The sequence below is a fragment of the Aquila chrysaetos genome, chromosome 3 (assembly GCF_900496995.4).
Source record: "Aquila chrysaetos chrysaetos chromosome 3, bAquChr1.4, whole genome shotgun sequence".
Lineage (NCBI taxonomy): Eukaryota > Metazoa > Chordata > Aves > Accipitriformes > Accipitridae > Aquila > Aquila chrysaetos.
In genome coordinates, this window is record NC_044006.1 from 36485985 (window position 1) to 36509303 (window position 23319).

The following is a 23319-nucleotide window of genomic DNA, read 5'->3' on the forward strand; positions in this document are numbered from 1 at the left end:
TGGAGAGAAATAAAAACCAAAAGTTCCTTAACAAAGTAAAAACCAAAGGACCGTGTCTTAACATAAAATCTCTTATCAGGACAATCTGAGAGAGGTTCTGTTTCCCCTATAAAATGTCACTTGCATGCTAACATTAAAAGATACGTGTTTCCTGATGATCGAGGAGTGTGACTCTGATCCCAGCCTAGTTTTCCACTGGCATTAGCGGGGTCACTTGTCGGCCTGGGATTTCTTATTTAAAAAATCTAATGCGATCTTGTCTCTATTCTGGAGTAATGCCTTTAGGATTGTCTCTGCTCGGATTGGATTGTTAGTGCTTAAGCTAAGGAGCGAGCCGGGATCATCCAACTGGGCACCGTGTTTTGGGCTGGGATGACTGAATGAGTGCCTGCTGCCTGGGGTACCTCTGAAAAACGTTATGGCTAGTATAAATACAGATGCTGCTGAAGGATGATGCTGTAACTGGTATCGGTGACTTTCTCTCCTGACACAAAATCATCTTGCAGGGCTTCAGTCTTTACTACCAAACAGAAAAGGAGACTAGTTACTATGTCAGTGTGTATGTATGGACATATGAATAGGGGAGGCAATCTAAATATTAAACCCATGACTTCAGGATGCCAAATCCAGTTCCTCACAGCTGCAGTTATCTCCTTAATAAAATAGAAGGTGCCATTGTTCAAAACTTAAGTAATGAGTACATATAAATTAGTTTCCTACCAAATGAGTAAAATAACTATTTACATCTCAAAACTTTGTAAAAGTTGATAGGCTTCTGAGTTTCAAATGATTGAAGAAGAATCGGTGTAACTGTGGACACAGATTTTTCTAATTCCTTTGAATCCTCTATTTTTACTGAACCTGAGAGTAATGGGCATGTATCATTAGAAACTGTAAAGTAAAAAACAAATAGCTCCTGAAGTTCCATATTAGACCTAAAGGAACTTCTGCAAAAAATTAAGGGAAGGTGTTCCATGAAGTGGGCAGAAGTATTTTTTTTCTGCATCACTAGCCACCAGCTTTTTGACCTTGCTTCCAAATCCGTGTTACCTACAGCTCTTCCAGGCCACCAGGTTTTGGACCTCACTTGCATACATTGCCTCATGCAGTTAAGCAGCGTGCATTGAATTTAATGGTTATGCCATCAAACATGGACCATGGTATTCAAGATCCAAAATGTACCATCCTGTTTAAATGTTAATGGTATTCTGCAAATTTGCATTTATGGACGTATTACATGGGGGTTTTTTTCCTTTTTTGGCAGGTGACACTGGTGAAAGAAGAAGAACGAGAATGATTACATATCCATAACTCCAGCAGTATGTCAGGTAATCATAAGACGATCTATACAATATTTCTTGCTTTGCTGGAGTGATTATTATTAAACATTTACTGCAAAATACTGCTTTAACAAGTTCTGAATGCACTGGTGCTGGGAATTGAAATCTCTACCTGGAGGATAGAGATGCAGGGCACACAGTAATCTTCCCCAACATTTTTCTGCTCTCATCCTCCCATTTTCCTCAACTCTCATCCTCCGTTTTCCTTCAGAAGCAAAGTTGTGTTTTGTTCTAAATGCACATTCCAACTTCAACATTTCTACTAAAACTGACAGTACAGTGACAGTTTCTGCTGAGTACATTGGCCTAAGTTATTTTGTAACATGGACATATCCCCTGAGGTTCAAAGTGAGACAGTCAAATTAATTTTGATTACCAAGTACTCTTCAGATAATAATTAACTAGGTTTGCAGGTGGTATGAAGATCCAGAGTTGAAAGGACAATTAACCATTTTAAGTCCACTTAACCATCTTATCCCTGCTAATTGTAAAGCAGTTGAAGGCTATACATAAATCAGGTTTGTAAAAAAAAAACGTATATTCTCATCCCAGAACGGGGTATGTAAAAAGATGTACTTACTACGTAGAGATCATATAGAAAGCCAGAGAATGTCAGACTTCTGGAATTTGTTTTAGTATTCATCAAATTGCATAAGAAAAGAAAATGTTCTGCTGATACTGTTTGCCAATGCATATTTCAAGGGGCAAATGCCACAAATGGGACCTTTTAAAAGCCTGTTTGTAAAATGTAGCATGTGCTACACAGGGAAAATCATAACAAACAAGACTGAATTCATGGTGTTATGCTCAAGGGACCATTTATTTTTACTGGCTGGACAGATCAAATATCCTTTCCTTTCCCCTAGAAGGCTCCCATGCTTTTGTATTGGCCAGCAAGGGGTAGCAACTGCATTCACCAGCAAAGCTGGTCTTTTAAGTTCAGGGTCCTAGATACGAGGTAGAGAGTAAAAATCATGGGGAGAAACAGAGTATTATTTAAATGCATGCTTTCATAGTAAAATGTATTATTTTATAATATACAGAGATGTGTCATTTTACTTCTATTTTTATGGTTTCTTTGCTGTCCATTGAAGCGGAGGTTAGGCACAGATGAATATAAGGTGGAGGAGGCAGAGGGCATCAAGGCTTTTCATGGAATGAAGTGGAATACCTGACCCTTGGTTGGTGTGTCAGGCTCTGGATTACCATCACCACCACATGAGGACTGGGAAGGAGTTAGTATCCTTAGGCTACATTGGCAGGGCCCAGTAAAGTGTTTTTGCATTCTTCTGCAGGCATTCTAGGCATTATAATTTCATTTAGCAAATACCTCTTTTGGAAGAATTTAAAGCATTAACATGTAACTGGGTCTCTCTAGCTCTTTGTTGTGCTCTCTTCTGTCTCATGTTAAAGTGTATTGTTTGACCTTTTACTACAGGGCTTGATTTTGCTGTGGTTTTGGAGGGAGCAATTAGTAGCTTGTGCTATTTGATGGCAAGAGATGGGGAAGGAAATGCAGTGTACCCAGTTTATCCTTACCTTATTTGTTTGGGGTTTAGCTTCCTATGGAGGGGGGGGTTATGGAGAATTCCTAGTAGCACTCTAACCAGACCTGTCTCCCTGGACTTCCCCCTGGCAGGGCAGCTCTGCTAAGCTCAGTGAAACACAAAGCCTAATTGGAAGGACCTACCTTTTCTGCATTACTTTTGAAAGAAGTGGGCAGAACAAATATGTGCAAAGAGAATAATTGCCAGGCAAAATAAAAGGTTCATTGCAGAAGATGACTGTTGGTACAGCTGTAGATGTCCAGCACTTTTCATTATGAGCGGTTTATATTTTCTGTTTCTCATTATAGGAATGAAATTCCCTACATGAGTGTGAATGTGAAAAGAAGCATGGATGAAATAAAAATCTTTCAAACTCTATAAAAACTGCATAAATACCACCATCCAGAGCCAGACAGGACCCCTTTCCTAATGAATGAAAATGAAAGCTTAGATTCTGTTACTGAGTCACTGGAATATGAGAACAGAATCTAATCCAAAACCAAACCAGTTGCCTAAAATAATAGGCTGTATTATTCTGATTTTTTTGATAGAAAATTTCTCTGCCCATATGTTACTTTTTTACTGCAGTAAGAATTTTCCTCTTGTAGGCACTGCCCAAAAGCCTCCAGTTTCTAGTGCAATCTAGAGAAGTTTTTCTGACAGAAGATTGTAGAATTTGGCCTTTGGTAGTGAAGCTAGGCTTTACTACATTTTGCAGTTGCCATAGGAAAAATATTTTGAATATTTTGACATCTCAGCTTTAAAAACACATACTGCTGTGATTATTTTATGGCACACATCTCTAATTGTATGTGCTTATAGCTTTTAATAGAGTTCAAGTTTTCCAAAAGTATTCCAGGAACTTCAAAGTTATGGGTAACATGGAAAGATTTCAGAAGTGTAGAAGCCCTTACTTGAAAGTAAATAAAATTAAAAATAAAAAGCAAAATGAATGCTACAGGTACAATTTTTGCATGCAGAAAGATAAACTGAAAGGCAAATGTTGAGTTAATGAAGTCCAAACTACTCTTCCTTTTCGCACAGCGATATACATGGAGTTAATGAACGCCTAATACTGGATACTTGATGACATTAGAAGCTGACAAGTGAAAAGCTGGACCTATAGGTTTTGTAAACACTGTGCTTGTCAGTATACTTTTGCAACTCTGCCAGTTCTAAGTGTCAAAACTTGCCTAACCAGTTTTATGTACACATAACTCAGATGATGACCAAACATTGAGATAAAGGGATGCTTCTGGAGAGGGAGAGCTGGACATAATATGTCTTGCAGTTGAGTACTAAGTCTGAGACAGGCGCATTCTGTTCTCATAGACTGAAGCTTGGTACATGCCTAAAATAAATAGTTTTCAGATGAGTGATCACACACATAAATGTAACAAAGCAAATCTGAAGTTTAGCTTTCCTGGTTTGAAAACTGATTTTTTTAAATGTTCGTTGTCTTTTATGATAAATGCTGCAGCAGATCTGATGCTTTTAAAGAACAACATCAAAAATGCATTTAGGGAATGTAAGTAAAATATGTTTGGGGTTTTTTTTAAATAGAAATAAGTGGAAAATGACTGATTGGATGCTCCCCCCCATAGTTCATCAGCAGCTCTACAGTTGGTACCAGCAATTACTGTCCACAAAGTAATACCTGGGAAAAAAAATATAAGCATTTTAAAAATTAGTACTATCTTAGCAATAACTACAAGTCTTTCTGCCATTCATTGGCACAGTAGAATAGAAAAATTTAAAAGTTGGAAAGTATTATTTTCTCATTGAGAAGATAGTACTTTCAAATAAATCAGTATGTAACATAGTTCATTAAAAAATTCTTGCTGTTTAAATACTGTAGTGAAGCTTATGGCTTTAGCATCACTATTCAGTGGCAATAATTGTTATTCACTGGCAATAATCTATCACTGAAGGCTTCCTTCTGTACATTTTCTCCCAAAATGCAGGACAACCCCTGAGACAGATCTTAGTCTTACTTCATTTACTGGAGTGAGAACTGAAGAAGGAATTCATGAATGGGTTCTAAAACCAGAAAATAGTATTTGTAGAATACAGTAAATCTCATTAATTTCACCTTCATGGCAGATGAAGATTGAATGCAAAGAATGTAATAGCAGTGTCTGTGAAGTCTGCAGTAGCTCTTTCACTGACTTCAGTAAGGCTAGGATTTTACTCTGCTTTTACTTGGAGTTTCATAATCGACTCAGACATTGTACTTCTACTCTCAAATATTCACACTGTTCTATTTGGTAATGACTGTAAAGTTAGATCAAGATAGGATTTATAATAAAATTAAGTGCTTACATTAGGGAATATAATTTAAATGTCATAAATGCATGTTTTCAGTAAGTAGAATTTAATATGCAGCATTTCTTGTAACAGGTCACTCATTTGGAGAAGAAAATTAATCAGCTTTTGTGCAACAAATCCATTTGAAAACCAGTGTCTCCAAGGGTGTTGCATGTAGTTTCCAAGAACTGGGAAAAGTAATAGGATAGGAAAGGTACCACCTTTTTTCTTCATGAGTCTTTTCACTGTAATGCTCATTACCCTGTAAACTTGTCATTAATTCAGATGGAGAACAGTTTATTGTGTAACATCAGTTGAGAAATTATTTCTCCTGAATTTCTACAGTGATTTTCCTAGGATAATTTAATTTGATATACATCACTGTCTGACACTTCTCGTCTGCCAGACCATGATAAAATCCGGCTATTATTTCTTTTAAGTAATGGACTTTTTAGAAGGACAGTAAATACTTTAATATAAGGTTTTGTTACGCCAGGATTCAGCAGCTTTGTAATGAGCTTTTGGGGATTTTCAAAAGGTTAACAAGATTTATATTGTGGGATGTTTTTGCATGAAGCTATGAATCACTCCATGATGGCTCTTATTACTTAGAAGCGTATTTTTGAATATGCAGTTAAAAATATCACACTTGGTAAGTTCTAGGTTACAGACATTCTGGTTTAATTTTAACTTTTTTGTTTCAAACTTTAATGTTTTAAAAAGTGCTTTCAAAAAGTGCTATATAAATCCAAAAGTTTCAAAAGGCAAGTAGTCTGTGTAACATTTTGTAATGTTTCAATTTTTTATGCAATTCTTTAATAATGTGTTGGGGTTTTCTTTCCCTTCATGGGAGGAAAAAAGACTCTTTAAAGAGTGTTTTTTTTTCTTTAGGAGAAACAAGATCTTATGATTATGTGTTTCTAAAGGTGTTTAAATTTGGTGTTTACAACTCATGGATACCTGCTACATTTTCCAGATAAGATACACACATTTTTCAAAAATTTTGGATCTGGTTAGATTTCACAAAGAACAGAAAAAACAAACAAGTATTTTTTTTACCTTTGCAACATCTGCTAGCTATTTTCTTAAGTATGTTTCATTATGTTAGTGCTGATATTTTTTTCCTTTTCTATTTTTTTTTCAATAATTTGTCAGTATACTTAGTCCCTTTCTATAATAATTTTATTTAAACCAGAGGTGCTACTTCTTGTTAACTTGTCTTTCTGAAATTTATTTCTGATGGGAGCAGGCCTGTGTTTGAAATGTTGAGTATCATTCTTAGACTGTGTAACACTGTGTTTCACTGCTGCCATCAGTTAGGAGTGCATAGTGTTGTCAATACAAAACATACTTTCACAGGCAAAAACCTTTTAAAATAGTTAATTAAAAACCCCAAAATGTCCGTGTGTTTCTTCTAAGTCTTATGCACTAGCCTATAAAATGAAGCACTTCCCTTTGCTGTGCTTGCCACAGGAGTTGCAGCCTGCCATTTTATGGTCTTCATAAGCCTGACCACAGACTGCTGTTCAGTTCTGATGACTGTGTGTCAGAACAATGAACTTAGAGTACTTGTCCTTGATATGCAGTCCTGTATGTAGAGAGGACTGTAATTTTTTTGTGCCAAATGTAAAGCTGTCGATGAACTATAGGAAAGCTACTATCCAATTGGGCATTTTCCAGTTATTGCCATATAAACAAAATACCTTTTACATTCCCTAAATGCATTTCTGATTATGTTCTTTAAAAGCATCAGATTTGCTACAGTGCTTATCATAAAAGAAGACAAATGTTTAAGGAAATGTTTAAAGGTTGCAAAACATGAAGGCCAGACTTTCAGATCTGCTTTGTTATGTATGTGATCACGTGTCTGACAACCTTTTAGACCTGTACCAAGCTTCAGTTTATTTCAAATTTTAAAGAATTCTCTCCTCAGATCCCAGTCTGTCTGTCTTTCTGAAGAAGCCTTTGACTGCATTATTTGGGCAAACTTTATTTGTTTGGGGGGTTTTTTTGTCTTTCACAAATTACATATTTGTCAACGCTGCTAGTTTTAGTACCTCTTTTTTTTACCTGGCCATTGCTGAAACCTCCGTCCTTGAACAGGAGGTGTTATTTCAAGATACGGGGTATCTCTTTAAGCAACTCTAGAACTAAAATAGCTTGAACTGTTTCATCACCTTGAAAAAACAAAGACCTCCAATTATGTGCACATATCCTCAGGATTTGCTCTTAGTAAATAGTGGCCAAATATATTGTCCATTCCTTGGTGGGAAGGGGTGGAAAGTCTAATGTGGGGTTGAGGAAAGACCATGTGAACAGATTGGAAAGCTCATGGCAAAAGCAGTACTCAGAATCTGGATTTTACAAAACGATGGTACTGATTGGAAGTGATTTGAGTGATTTCCCAAATGGTTTCAATGTAACTTACACGTTTTTAAAGATTTTATGGTATTTTGATCTGTAATCTGGAAATGGTGTTTTGGTTTCTCACTGTTACTTTAGTAGGTTCCCAGGCATTAAAAGAATTACCTAACATAATACAAAGAGTGTAAAAAAACATTAGCATTCCCATATTCACACAAGCAGTAGTCGGTAAAATGAGTGCTGGAGAGGTGAATCGCTGTCTGTTGGGCATCAAATTAATCTTAGTTTGAAACAGAGGGAGGTGGTTCTGCACATTAAAGAGAGACAGATTCTGGAGCGCCTTGCCAAAGGGTGTTGTGAATGCAAGAAGTATATGCAAGAAGAGACTGGGCTGCACTTCAAAGAGAGATACCTTGGGTATTACTACAGTTTAGATAGGCTAGAGGGACTCAGGCAATCCCTTGGGCTGACAAGTAGCTGGGGATCCGGAGTCTGTTGGTGGGAACTCTCATACATGCTTGCTTTGTTCTTACTCTTCCTCGGGTATCCTCTTATGGCTCCTGTTGGAGAACAGTAACCAGGCGAGCCCTGTGGTTTGAACAGTGCTGCCATGCTCAGGTATACCTTGTTCTCAGAAAAACTCCCTCCCATGTGTTGTACAGAATTATGAGAGGGTCAAATGCATTTAGCATCTATGTGACTCTATTGGTTAATGTCACCTTTCTAGGTCCACTGTGTATCCCGGTATCTTACTGCTTTTTCCCATATAGCTTTGGTCATTCGTTTCTTTCAGTATTTTTATTGTATCTGTAGCTGTCATGAGATTCCTTATTTGGGTACACAACTCCTGTTCATTTTTCTAAGGAGAGGGTTTCAGATAGCTCTTTACATACCAAAACCTGAACCATTTGCTTCTCCATGCTCAGAACCTGCCTCTGGTTCTTACAGATGAGCTGTCACGTTCTTCTGGATATTCTTTTCCTCTGATTAATTTTTTCTTATGTTTAGAAATCTGAGCATAATGTCAAGCCCAGGTTCTTGATGAGATAAATATATGTCTAGTATTATTTTAATAGCTAATAGAAATTCAGTGTGTTTTTAAAAAACAATTACACTGGTTCACACTAAGGAGCTCATTAAGATAACTGTCAGCAAGAACAAGGATAAAGCTATTACACTGTATATTGCAAGTTTCTTAATGTTACCTTTTCTTACTCATTAAAAACTCTTTACAAAGTTTATTGGAATATCTGCGCACTCTTCTTTCATGATGATATAATTTTTGTCCAAAAGATTGTTTGAAAATATTGACATTTAATTTATATTGAAAGCCATATTCTAAAACGTAATATTTAAATATTTTATAATATTGCCACTGTTAAAGCGAGTAACAGTACAACAGTCCTGCATTAAATAATCCTGGCTCTGTTTACTTCCACAAGCGTACACATGCACACATCTTTCTGAAATACTGGAAACCACCTGGTGCTTTCAGTAGACATCACTAGTTTCACCTGCTAGAGTCTCTTTCTCTCATTGTACAATTTTTTCTTACAGTCGTTGTCATTTTTACACTTTAAAATTTAGGAAAGAAATCACATGTCATCAAAAGTTTTATTTAACACATTATATGGAGGCAGGTTTTGCATATTTATAAAGAAGAATCTGGCTAGTCTGTATTAGCTGTGCTCCATCCTTCTGCTTATTCAAGGATCACACAAACCTAGTATAAAAGTTGAGAAACTGAGTTGTGAAGTGTTTTCCTGTTTGATAAGGAAGAATAAGAAGAAAATGCTATGGTGTTATTTGGGAGAAAATGGAAGGAAGGGAAAGGGGAAAGGAGAGGGGAAGAGGAGAGGAGAAGCAAAATAAAGGAAAGAAAAGAAAATGCTGTGAGCTGACTGCAACATTGGTGAGAAGAAACGAAACCTTAGCCTTGTCTGGCACAGATAGTTTTATCATTCCCAGCACAAACACACATGAAAGCTTTACATGCTTTTACTTATAGTTACTTTGTGTGCTTTAAAATGCTTGTACAAAACATGAATCGGGTTTTAGTTTTTCTGGGGAGATGTCATTCAATTGTAGCCTGCTTTCTTTTTTTCTTAAGTCAGTAAGTAAAAATCATCTAGTGTTATTGGACCGGGTCCATACAAAGCTAGGCTGCTTGATCAACCTACTATGCACCCCTCAGTCCTAATCCTGATTACATTTGCCTTAGTTGATCTCTCTGAAGCCAACCCACTTCAGTGTCCTTAGATGCTTGCATACTTCAATGTTTTTTTTAAAAAAAAAAACAGTGAAGTGCTGTTGCCTTTGCTGCTCTGTTTTCAGTAACTTCAAATATGAGAAGAGGCAAAACTTTATATAAGAATCGCTTTTGTCAATCTTATGTTTTGCAATCAAGTAAGTTAATGACAATTCAGAGACTGCTAGTATATTCACCTACTGCTACTATTTTGATCAGCTACAAGTTGAAATTCTTACAGGCTGTGAGCAGTTTTGGAATATAAAATAAATTTCTGTTGAGAGAGGAAGTGTCTTTGTAACTGTAAAAACAGCAATCCTCTGACATCCCAGAACTGTTGATTTACCTTTTGCGTCGAAACTAAGTGATAGCCTGTTCCTGAGGGTGAAAAAGAAATGTTTGCACTCCCCAAAAAAGTGTGAGCAATGTAGTCTCTGAGGAGCAGGGACTGATTGCCTGTGTGGTCACACAGCAGCTTTCATCACCAATGGATCTAGCTGTTCAACTGGAGCTACTGCAGTATAAAGCAGTAATGGTAATAACAGTAATACAAATGCCAGTCTTGAGTGTAACAGGGCAGATCCCGAGCTAGGAAGGATGGGGGTAGCTGTCAGGGCACAGCAGGGAGAGTTAGTGCGATGCCTCTAGGTTTGTTGTGGTGAGCACAGGGAACAGGCAGTCTTTTCAGTGTGCTTTTTGGTCCTGTGCTGTGCATCCTCAGGTTTTGTCAGGGTCAAAGTTCAGAATAGGTACACAGCTCATTCCAGCAAGAAACGCTGTCCTCCTGGCTGGCTGGCTACCACTCCCGTCTTTCTGGAAAAACAAGTTATGACTCCCTTTTCTTGAGATGTACTGAAGAAGGGAAAGGATTTTTGTATCTCTTCCTTCACCACTGTTGGCAGATACTAGTAGAGAAGTAGGGAAAAAAGCATATAACTGAGAGGAAAACAAATGAATTGTTCCATTGTTTTTATAGTCCTTTATATACTGACATTCAGATAACACTGCATATCTGAGAACAAGCCAACCTTTACTATCACCCATTAGGACTCTTTGTCTTGGGCTGTAATAAACAATTTCTGAGGGATTCTCCTCAGCTGTCCTATTAGTTTAGCTCAATGGGCACTTCATCTGCTAAAACTCTTCTGCTTCTGTAAAAAAAACTTACTTTTAAAGACACTCTGATGGGAACTTGAAAAAGTCTTTCGAACTGTTAACTGCTCAGATGCCCGTTATTGCTACGATGTGCTGCTTTTATATCTCTGAAATTGCTTGATGATTCCTTTACTTACGTTGACGAGAAGAGCTCAAGGCCCTTCTTACTAGTCCCTCTTTACTCTGAAATAGGGCCTGTGGTTTTAGTCATGATTCATCCCAGTAGGCTGTACTTCTTTCTGCCTTGATTATAGCCATGTTAACAGTAGCTAGAAGGAGAGAGAGGGATGCTTCTCTTACAATTAGGGAGCTCAGACAAAATTACATTATCATCCTTTATCAAGGGTTTTGGTTTGACAAAACCAAGAGCAGATGTAGGAGATTTAAACTGCATTCTCTGTTGCCAAAAAAAAAAAGAAAGAAAAAAGCTTTTGAGGCATTCAGGCAAGATATGTTAAAACAAAAGGAGTAGAAAAAATAATGTTGTCCTATAGTGAAACTCTAATTTAACATTTTAATAAGCTAAATGGTAATTTAGGACATACCTGCTATGCCACAGTATAGGAGTATAAGAAAAGGAGACAATAGATGGGACCCCTCAGTGGTAGGTCCTTAGAACTTAATCCTCGTCTAGCAAAATTTGAATGTAAAATGTCCCTGGTGACTGAAGGGAATTTGTGAAATAAAGTGGAAGCTCATGAAATTAAATAAACTGCAGCTAACATAGGAGTCAAAATAGTGAGACAAATTTCAGAGAGAACTAAAAGGAAAAGAGAGGATAAAGCTGCTTGATGTTGGGTTAGCCTTTGTAAACTATGCCTGGGCAAATTCCAAATGATGGAAGCTATAATAGAATCAGTTTCTTCTCATAGTCTAAATGTGTCTAGAATCATATTTTAAAATCGCACAGATGCTTTGCAAACACAGAAATTGGAAAATGTTTTAATTTTATTTTTTTAAGTTAAGGATGGTTTTAGAGTTCCTTGCTAAAGTTAAAAATCTGTAAACCTTGTGTAACATCTTCTCTGAATCCTTGGGGAACAAAAGTTTTACCATTGTGGTGAGTGTATGTTTTTTAATTAAAATCAAAGGTATAGCAAATCCTCATAGGCTAAAAGACAGCAAAGATGACCTTTAATATCAAAGATAAACTTGGGAAAAAGATACAGAAATTTTTGCCTAACAAGATTTAACAGCCTGGGTTATGAATCACTGATCTCATTTCCAGGACTAATAGCAAGAACTGAGTAACTGAAGATATAACTGACTTTTTTTAAACAGGGTTGAGAATTGTGTGGGATCAGTAGTCTGCTCAAGAAATCAACAAAGCATGGAAGTATCTATTTATGAGTGAATTGTAGAAATGCCTATATTTTTTATATACATATTGCACATGCCTGAGTCTTGCATTTATATAAAGATGCAATATTATCCATGCAGGGAGGTAACTAGAACATGAAGGAAGACAAGGAAGAGGAGAATAGCCTTGTACTGAAGGGTACGTTATCTGAGGTTGCACAAAGCCTAGTGGCAGAGTGGGTTATAGTGCACAGTTCCTCTCCGTGCCAAGAAGAGTGAAGTGGCCAAGTTCGGTTCAGATCTTACAGGGAAGTTCTGTGCAGCTCCCAGAGGGTCTTGCCAGAACAATCCAGTCTCTCCCTCTGAGCTTAAATTTATTATGAAGTCTAGAAGATACAAAAGTGTTCAAATTATGAAAAAAAGTTTTATATTCTGCTCTTTTAATTTTTTTAAAATTGCCTAGTATTTTCTGGGTTACTTTCACTATTCTATTTTAAATCTGATTGTCCTCCTACAAGTGATATTCTCTTGCCATATGACCTGCATTTACGGTTAGTTTTTAATTTTACTAAGAAAATCAAGTCTGAACTAAGAGCAGATCTATAAAGCCAGAAGTAAGCAGGTAAATGCAAATTCTGTAGTTAACTTACCTGCCCTATGCATTGAAGTCTGTGCTGCCAGATAGTTTCTCACACAAATTCATGTTGTTGATGTCCAGCTGAGATACAGTGAGTAGAAGGAATGGACTTCTCACTGCAAATATCAGGTGAGCTTACACTCCCAGCAGAAAAAAACGTATGCATTTACATTTAAAATTAAATAAGATATTGAGGAAAGCTATATGTACTATCAGGGATTAACACAGGATAACAGTATTTAAAACTAACCATAATTAAGTCTTCTGAATATATCCTATATTAGCGATGTTTCACTTTAGAGAAGTCTTAAGACAAAACTTTCAGAAACAGCAATAGTATCATAGATCTGGTAACTGAAATCCAAAGTTATTTTTAATCATTTTTATCAGGAAATTACTGACTTAGTATGCACTTATTTACTAATAGGTATATGAATTACTTTACTGAGTGAAATGTATGTAAAATTAACTCTTAGGTCTGTTAAAATAGCAGAATCTTTCTATGATTAAAACCACAGTGGATATCAGTCATCAAATGTCTGGAATTTGCTATTTTCTATATGCAAGTTAGAAAGCTGTTTTGTATTTGAATTTTTATACATATAAAATAAAATAATTTCTTTAAATGTGGAATATCATCTCTGATGTGTCATTTCTATAGCATTTAGTTTTGCTACCCAAGAATAGAAGATGGGCTATATTTAGTTTTACAGATTTATCAACTAGTGGTAGCTCAGTTTCTTCTCTATCAAAGAATAAATAAATTTGATTAATTATTATGACTAATTAGATCAAGTCATGCAGCCTTAGTATTGTTTATTATCTACACTGGACCCAAATGTCCATAGTCCTGTGATAAAATTAGCGTCTCTGATACTCCCCTGTGACCACAGCTAGAGAAAGGCAGTAGGTAGCAAAAGCGGAACTGCTAAGCATGCCCACATAAGAATGTCACACTTAGGTAACAGAGTGTCCCTCAGGTCAGCCTACGATAAGAGCAAAGTCAAACAAGGCTGAATCCTTGATGTTTTGTGTTTTAAGTATCTGAAAATTGTTCACGACCAGCCTCGACCTACAAGACCTCAAATGATCATATGAGCAAGGCAATAAATTGGTGGTAACTTGCCCTGAGGCCCATGTTGTAGTTGTGATGTTGTGAAAGTTACATCTAGTGTTAGCCTGTCCACATAGATCTGCCTACTTGTTCAGGCTTCAGACGGGAAAATTTTATATTTACTTGTACCGAAGGGGAACTATGGTGGCTGAATGGGCATGGCTGAAAGGCTCTGCATCGTATCAGTGCGGTCAAGTGGAGATGCACAGGAATACCACGGCATCAGGAGAGCTGGGGAACCACTTGCTTTCCAAAACTCCACACCTGAGCAAGATTTTGGCAATGCCAACAGTTTGTAGCCCTGCAGTATTTGCCAAACATCCAGGACGTGGCCTCCTGTCATGGGACAGACTGATTCACCTTCCTGACAGAAATCAGAAATGGAATGTAGTGGGCATAGCAGAAGACCGTTTGTGTAGGAAAAGACACTCCAAAAATTATGATATCCAGAGGAATGGACAGCAGCTTTCGCAATGTCGACATGCTTCAACTTGGACTAGCAAAATTTTACAGCCAGGCCATACAAAAGCAAACTTTCAAGTCATGTCAAGTGCCCAGGAGTACCAAAAAGAAGAAAAAAAGTGTAAAGGTAACTGGCATTATTATGCAGAGCACAGCAAACGCTGTATTAAAAAAAAAAAAAACAAAAAACCAAAAAACCCTCATCAGGTTGTTTTATCTTTGTTTATGGTCAGGGGTTTGGCCATTGGTAAAAGCATTATTATGTGGGAGGCGTTTTCTTATTACCAATGTTTTTAATTTTAATTTTTTTTTTTTTCCAGGAGGGATAATTGTGATTTTTAGTATTCCCTTTTACTCAATTCAATAGCTTTGTGAAGAGCCCTGATGACAATGTGATGAGTACTTACTGGGGTTTTCTGTGTGATACCAAACATAAAATAATATCTATTCCTTTAGCCCTTTAAAAATTTGTCTCTCTCTTTTACGGTCTTGATAAGCTGATCAAAAAATCTTTTCTGAAGTTGGCCTTTTTAAATAAAGCATATCCTTGATACATTAAAAATGCAAAGGCAAATGAAAGCATTCTTTTACTACTTTCAGGGTGTTCATCTCTCACCTGTGACTGTGTTGTTTATCTTTTCTTCTTTCTTATTATTAACCATCCCCAAAGCCTCAGTAAGCGCACGTACAGAACTCAAATAAATGGAACTTCTTGTTATGAATATTCTTTGCCTCAGTAGTCAGGAGAATTAACCATTTTCTTTCAGGTAGCTTTTTTGTTCACATCAGTGCAGCATTGAAGGAATTCCTTTAAAGAATCACAGTTGCTTAGGTATTAGCACAAATTTAGTGCTTAAGTTATTTTTATTCCTTTTTAAAATGGGATAGATAGTTCTTCATTGTTCTTTGCCTAAAAAATAATTACTGCATATTGGGAAGGAGGGACTACAAGTTGTTTTCTTTTATTAAGTCTTGCATCACTCCAGGAAGAAAGATTACAATGTCAGGCAGGATATCACCTCATGTAAAAGTTAAACTGGTCTAAGTACCTGATTTCTTTAGATTTAGTTGCTCTTTACCTCAGAATGCCTCTTTGCTAACAGATGTCAGGTGTTGATCGCTTTAACGTCTTACTAAGGGCTGTCAGGAGGCTGCCAAACCCAGACAGTCCCATCCAAGAGTCTGTTAATTATGTTGTGTCAAGCTACATTAGCTAGCTTTCTGCTCTGTTTTATTTTTGAACAAATGGAACTTTTTACCTTGGAAGTGTTCTGGTGGAGTTGTGGTAGGGAATGACTCAGAAAAGGTACATGTTTTAAGTATTGACGGTTACTTTCTCAAGAGATAAGCTGTGTAATTAACTGATGTCTGCTAACAGGGTCTTCCAATTATAAGATATGGGGAGACTTAACAAATTGGGTTGTCTGGGTCACAGGTCTATAATTACTCTTTGCAATATTTGCTCAGAGACCATTTTAAAAGTGGTCAAACACTATTCAAAGAATTTTGTTAGCCGGTTTGTTGGCAAACCTCTCAGGGAGCAAATGCTTTCTGACAAGACCGTGTGCTACCTACACGTCGTGAACGGTGCAAGGAACTAGTGCAAGAAAAAGCAACCATGAACCCTGGAAGAGTCTTGATCGTGAAAGAGCAAGCTCCATTCTCTTTTAACCAAATTTATTCAAGGTGTCAAATATTTTCAGGGAGAACTGGATTTGTAGTGAATCTGAACATTTAAATATAAACTATGACATTCTTTGTTATCCAAACAGACTAATGAGTCTGAAGTGTTTCAATAAAAGGCACATCATACTGGCATTTTATGAGTCACATACAAATTTAGTGTCATGTCATAACCAAGGTACAGCAGGTTTTGTGAGAGAAGCGCTTTTAGAGAAAGAACTGACTTAATACACGTTAGGAAAAGAGGTGTGCTATTGTGTAAGAAAGATTTTCCTCAGGTTTAAACCAGGGGCAGCTAGTTTGAAGCTTGCTGCATCTGTTGCAGACTCAAAGGAATTATTTTATGCCAGAAAGCTTTAGCTCTTTTTCCCTCAACTGTATCGCTTGCTATAATAAATATAGTGGTGATAAAATGACAATTTTTAATGTCTTTGATTCCGCTGAGACATATCCAAGAACTGTCAAATGCTATTGTAACTTTACAGCACTAAAATTCCATAATTCTACATACTTTCTGATTTAGTCACAAGTATTGTTTTCAAAATAAGATAAATACTATATAGAGTTAATTTTCTGTTCTTGTAAGTGCTCGGTATTATTTTGGATTCTGATGTTTGAGGTTTTCTTAGTTTAATCTATAACAATAAATTTGCATAGTCATATTTTTGAGGGACCATTTGGAGTCTCTGATCGTAGTACATAAAGTGAATGAGTAAGTGCAAATAAATACATTAAAGAGAAGTGGTAACTTATCATGTGGGCACAGAGATGGCTGTATTTGACAAATGATGTGTGTTGCAGAAGCCACATTAGTACTTCTTCTCAAAAGCTGTTAGAGTTTTCAGTATATTTTTTTATGATATGAAAAGATAGGGACTGTCTGGGATGTGTCCCATGTTATGTGGTGTGATTCCTGAAAGTGCAGATTTGTGTTCTCCTTGAGGAGCTGTGATCTAATTTTTTTTCCCCATAACCTTCATCAGAGGTGGCTGAGAGAATGCAGGCAACAAGAAAATCTATAAATAGGAAATTTAACCATTATTTTGTAACATGTAAAAATACATATTACAAAACTAGTTGCTGATAATACAAGTGTACATAACTGTTAAGAGTTTGGAAAGGTATGTTTAATCCTTGCAACTACATGTTCAAATGTGCAAAACTTGTTGACCAAATACTGGATTTTTATTCATCTGTATTCATAAAGTATGAGCACAACCAACATAAGATCCTTCCATTTGCCACTTTAGAAGTGGCACTCTGCCCTGACTAACTTGAATGCTCTGCGATACCTGCCACATGCTGACACCGCCAAACCTTTTAGAAGTGGCACATAGGGGCCCTCACTGCAGCATTGAGATAGCCAGGACTCTAGACCAGGGGTGCACAGTTTGGAAATGGTCAGGAGAATACGACTCTTGGGGGTAATATGCCACCTGCGCATTGATGCAGCTAGCAGAGGTACACAACAGAGCGGATTGTGCTGAATGACGCTTCTTTTTTGTGCGTCGGGGATCTCAGTCGGTTGGGGTGTACCGTCAGGAGGATCAGTCACAGGATTGCCGTCTTGCCTGAACATTTCTGTGGGTTCATTTTAGTCGGTTTTGTAACTGAGTTAAGTCACAAGAGAAGTGCAGCTTAGTGGGGCATTTGATTGTTCATAATTAAAAGTTTTAGTCAGAATTTTTAAAACAGGAGTTGATGAAGAGCTGCATGGTCTAGTGTAGGGCAGTCTCTCCTGCAGACATCTCCTTTCAGGCGTTCTCGGCCTGACTTCTGCCCACCCAGTGTAATATCCCTGACTGCACTACACTTACTTCTGATTTACACCAGGGTGAGTATTTCAAAACCTTTGGGGCATTCAAGACTCATGTTCAGCAAGTAATTTCTGCCTTTTTTAATACAATGAACTGACACCTCAGACTGTGAAGGGTTCAAACTTCGGATCTTCTTCTGCCGCAGTATCAAAATTTCTGTTTCATCACTGGCCTGTTTGCTCACCCGGTGGTTTTATTCTGATAGTGATTAATTTCCATGTGTTCACATAATCAGACACTTGTGAACTAATAAAATTCCAAGTGCGAAACTACATTGCTGAAGGCAATGAAAGCTCAACATGACATGATTTAAAGACTCTAATATTCAAATCAGAATACAAGACAAAGAAAAGCTGTTAATATTATTTTCCACTCCACTTTCAGACTTTTGATAAAGACCCTGTCTGACTGTCTTTTATCAGATTATTTAATTCAAAGTGATACATGAAAAGGACTTGGAGGATTGGACGCTAAGAGACTAAAATGAAAATATTTTAGAAATATTTCAGTTTTAATAGGGATGTTAAATCTTTGCCGTGTTTTTTGAACTGATTTGTTTCCAAGGGAACAACAATCTGCAGTGCTATAAACCTCTTTAATGTTACCATATTACAGGTAAGGAACCCCCATTCCCTGGCAGTGTTTATCATTCTTTTTTTTTGTCAGAAAAGGCTCTCATCCATTTTTCTTTTTCTCCTCATTCTTCACAGTTTCATGTAATTTAATTCCCTTGCAGTATTACAGTAATTCTGACAAAAATAGTAGATATGACACATTTCTAAGCATTATTGACATAGTAATAGAAAATAAGAAATGTTTGAGGGTTTTATTTTGGAACAGAAAGTAAGTGATGGGCTGTGCCACATCGAGATACCATCTCCTCAGGTGCCGTCCTGGCTGGGACAGCTCTGTCTACACACAGTCTCAATTCTGTTTAGTTTTTCAGTAACAAACCTAAATCAAATTGGGGGGAAAAGAACAAGAGAAGAGAAAATTTGTAGGAATTTTGACTCATCTGGCAAAACAAATGCACATGGGGAAAAATTCCCACTAAGAATTTAAAGCCTAGTTCTCCAAAGCTTTTCTGGGTGGTGTAGAAGTATCTAGGTATTCTGCTCTGCTAACCTGTAAAATACAGCCTCACCTCTGTGCAAGCTCTCACATAAATTCCTGTTAGCTGTACAGGAGATCATTTTGTGGTAAAAGAACAACCCACGTATTGCACTTGTGGAATGTTTTCTGTCTGGGAAGTGTGGAGAAGTAACCTCGGCAGGTTGTATGTGTTACATTTCTATGTACTGCAGTATTACCAACTGATCATATAAATGGGTATGGTTTGGGGGTTTTTGTGTAAACAACTATTGCAGAGTTTCTTAGGAAACACGGGCATGTTTTTATGAAGTGCTGAACATCCGTTCTTGAAAAATCGGATCTTGGCTAAGACATGCGTTTTATCACAGACAAAATCATTGTTTGTAAAATCTAGATCATGGGCCTGAGCTAAAATGAAAATTAACTTTTATTGTGTGCTTTTTGACATTGTATTTCACAATGCTATTTGTTGAGTTAGATCTTTGGTAGAAACAGCATGGAGAATGAGGGTTCATTTGTGTTTTCATTCTGGGATTTCAGTAACTATTAGTGCTCTTAATGAAGTAAGATGTTAGTTTAAATTATCAGAGTTTTAGAAGAATAAGTTCATTTTGGAAGCAACTTCATTGACTTCAGTAGAATGGAGCTTGAGAGAGTTCATTTTGACTTACCAAATGTATTATTATTTTCTGAGCAAGTTAATTAAAAATGTGTGTTAAAGATGCTTCTTTTATAGTTAGAGGAAACAAAATTAAAAAATCCAAGCATTAATTTTAACTTCTCTGATCCTCAGAAGCACTTATCCTGAATTGTGTTAGCCTGCACATTAGATCCTAATTGGCAATGCTTCTTATTTAGATAGGTTAGTTAAGGTTGTATGTTGGAAGGGAGAACATATCTCCATTGGCTCCCTGCACTAGACTGAAACATTAAACAATATTGGAGGGGGAGAAATATGTACATGTCATGCCCAGTTCTTACGTATTTCACTGAACTTTTGAGGACCATTTAGGTGTGCGTTCACCAAAGTTGTTAGATGTATACTTAAGATCCTAGATGAAAAAGGGCCAACCTACGTGGTAATTTTGGCAATCCTGTAGATGGTTTAAAATGAGTGAAATAAGAAAACTAAGACCTCATTATCAAATCAGTAATAATTCTGCTTTCTAATAATAAGAACAGACATTAAGGAGGAATACCATCTTGTTACTGACTTCACAAGTTTTCCCATATTTTAGCTGTGCTGTAAAGAAAAAATGTATTTTGCCTAGTAAAAAACAAATAGCAGCTAATATAAGTTAAAAATAAAATAATTTATTTTAGATTAAAAAGAATGGCTGATTAAACAAGGTATATTAACTGTATTGAGGTTTGGGGTGCATTAAGCAATTATAAGATCATGTAGTTTTTGTTGTAGCGGCATTGATGTATTCATAGCTCATAGGTGAGCCAAAGCGAGCAAAACTCTCCTTATTCTACTCAGTCTGTTGTTGAAAAAGATGCACTTCTAAAAGTACTTCATTACTGAAACATAAAAGATAACAAAGCAGAATAGCAAAGCAGTTACCTTACTGATAATATTTAAGCAGTGTTCTTTTTGCTGATTATATTATTTTGAAGTTTCCCACCTGTTGAACTCAATAGAAATTACCTCCCCAAATCACTGAAGTTTAGAAAAGCTGCTTTCCCATAAATGCATTACCAGGCAGTGGGGAGGATTGTGTGTGTGTGGAAGGCTGGGGAGATTCATGCATGTAATTCTGTAAAACAAAATCAATAAAGCTGATGACAGATTAAGTTGCTAAATTTTGTAAAACTAGACTACTGTTTGGGTCATCAGCACAGCACTATTGGATTTTCTGTGGTTTAATGCTGAAAAACAGGATTATTGATTTTAGGATTTTCAGCGTATCCCCTCTGGGAGTTCTTAAGCAGTCCTTATAATGCTTCACACTTAAGTTGACAACTACAGTGACATAACTGTGTCCTCACCTTAGTAATCATTTTCTAATCATATTGGAAAAGGCTGGAAATGGTTTATAAAATGATTATTCCAGACAAACGGGGGAACAGGAGGGTTGTCGGGACATCGCTTCTTTGTCTGGTGGTCATTGCTACCTGCCTGCCATCTTCCCTTGGAATTAACTTACAGTCACAGATTAAGACCTTTGACTGTCATAAATCTGCTTCCCAATATGTTTGACTGGCAGGGGAGTTCACAAGCTGTCCCAATATAAATAGGATTTTAGCACATCAGGTGCTGCTCCGAAGTAAAACGGGCTGTTTTGCAGTCGACTTTGTTGGTGTATATTCATTGCTCCTCTCCCGTTCCATGTGTATGCATGCCTGCGTGTGTATGCATGTGTGTGTGTACGTAAAGTAGAAGCTGAGATAGGGTAACAAAATGAACTACTGTATGCAAGAAATATATGAAGTGCACCCAGCTGCTGGTAGCAATTGCTACATGCAGTCCACTGATTATTGCACATATATCGAAGATAATCAGGGTTACAGCAGTTGTGATGCTCAGGTCCTGCACAGTAACAACATATATATGGAACAGGCCTGGGCGGTGAATCAGCCTTATACCTGTAGTTACCCTGGAAACGTGTTTAAAAGCGAGTACTCTGACATGGACATGGCCCTGAATCAGTACAACCAACCTGAATATTTCACCGAAGAAAAACCTACTTTTTCTCAAGTGCAGTCGCCATCGTACTCTCAGAAGAAAGGTAGGGGAAATTTATTTAAATAACAAAAAAAAAAATAATCTCTGTTTTTGTTTCTGTTTTGCTTTAAACTTAACAGTTGCATCAGTTGGCTCAGATACATCTTTGAATGTGAAGGCTGCCTGTTCAAAATTGAAAGCAGCAGTAACACAGGTTGCTAGGTGATTTGTGAGCGATGAGGATTTCCAAGCACTTTTTCTTAATCTATAAAAGACATTTGCAAATATATTGCTTGTTTTCTGCTTTCTGGGGCTATTAAGTTCATTTGCTATTCACCAGTGAGCTAGATAAGAAAGTTTCTCTTCTGAAATGTCGTCATTATATGTTCTGCATCTTAAAGCTGTGTTTCTGGTACATACAAACAATTTGTGTGAGTCCTCATTACCAGTAAATGTGCACTCTGTTTACTCATCAACTTGGGCAAAATATTTTTAAAATAGAACTGTAAATATGTATGGGAAGATGATTACATTTAATAGAGTTACTGTCTTCTCAGTGAAAACCGTGTAGTTTCTGATTATGCAAAGCGAAAAAGACTGAAAATTCAAGAATGTGTCTGTGCAAGAAAGACTATTCTGCATCCAAAAAGTTGATCTAATCAATATGTTTGTGAGAGATAATCAAAGTGCAATATCTGCTCCCTCAGGGTTAAATCATTGCCTGTTTTTAGAATTTATTCTTTTGCTTTCAAGTAAGCAAAGCAGATTCAAAAAGAACCCAAAATACCAACAAACACTTGGAAATGTTTTCGGTGTTATTTGTTCTGAACTCAGACAAGCAAACTGACGCATACAGAGTATACATTCTCTGTGTTTCTTTAAAATCACGTTATTAAAGAATAAAAATACACAGTCTCTTGCACCAACATAATGTCCTTTTTCTATTAAGACCAGATTTTCTGAATGTAGTTATCCAAAACCCAGATGAATCTGATGTAACTAGGTGGGTAGAGAAAACACCATTTACTACTTTTGAAGTGGCTTTGTAGTAAAAAGTAGACTGTTTAATCTTATTAACCACATGGAAAACTGAAATATTCTCCTTTGTGCAGGCAATATTCATTAGCAATTGGTGCAATAAATCCGTATGTTCAGTAGAAAAATACCTTAATTTTGTGCTTTGAACAGCATTGTATTTCATAATAAAGGAAATATTTTTTAACATCCAGTTCTAGGAAGCTATAAGAACACTATCAAATTGTAGACTAAATGTAGTTGTGGGTAATGCATGGGTTTTTATTGTGCAACATTTTCAATTCTTTTTAAGGCTATTTATCTGCTGTTGGGTTTTAACTAATGAATTTTTCCCATGTCTTATTTTTGGTTAAAGAAAAGTAGTACTCAGGATTAACTTAGAGAAAATAAAGACTTGCTATTGCAAAGTCAGTGAAGGAATACATTTTTCATGATGTTGAAGGTTATAAATAATAATTGATACACCTAGATCAGAGCTTTAAGTAAGTTATTTCAGTACTCAGACACCTGACATCTGCTCTGTTTAAAGTTTTTGTACTTGTTTCGTTGAA

General features: G+C 36.7%; 1 protein-coding gene across 20 annotated transcripts in view; it reads left to right on the forward strand.

The window, feature by feature from the left end:
* THRB (thyroid hormone receptor beta) overlaps positions 1–23319 on the forward strand; it is a 177829-nt gene that overhangs the window by 124574 nt on the left and 29936 nt on the right. For 17 of the 20 annotated variants that reach the window (XM_030008212.2, XM_041122424.1, XM_030008208.2 and 14 more), the window contains one exon: positions 1265–1328. In XM_030008212.2, coding sequence (XP_029864072.1) covers positions 1322–1328 — 7 coding nt within the window. In that variant the 5' untranslated portion in view covers positions 1265–1321. Of the gene's footprint in view, positions 1–445; positions 466–1264; positions 1329–14020; positions 14601–21320; positions 21798–23319 lie in introns of those variants that run through there. The other 3 variants (XM_041122425.1, XM_030008206.2, XM_030008207.2) reach the window with 3 other exon arrangements.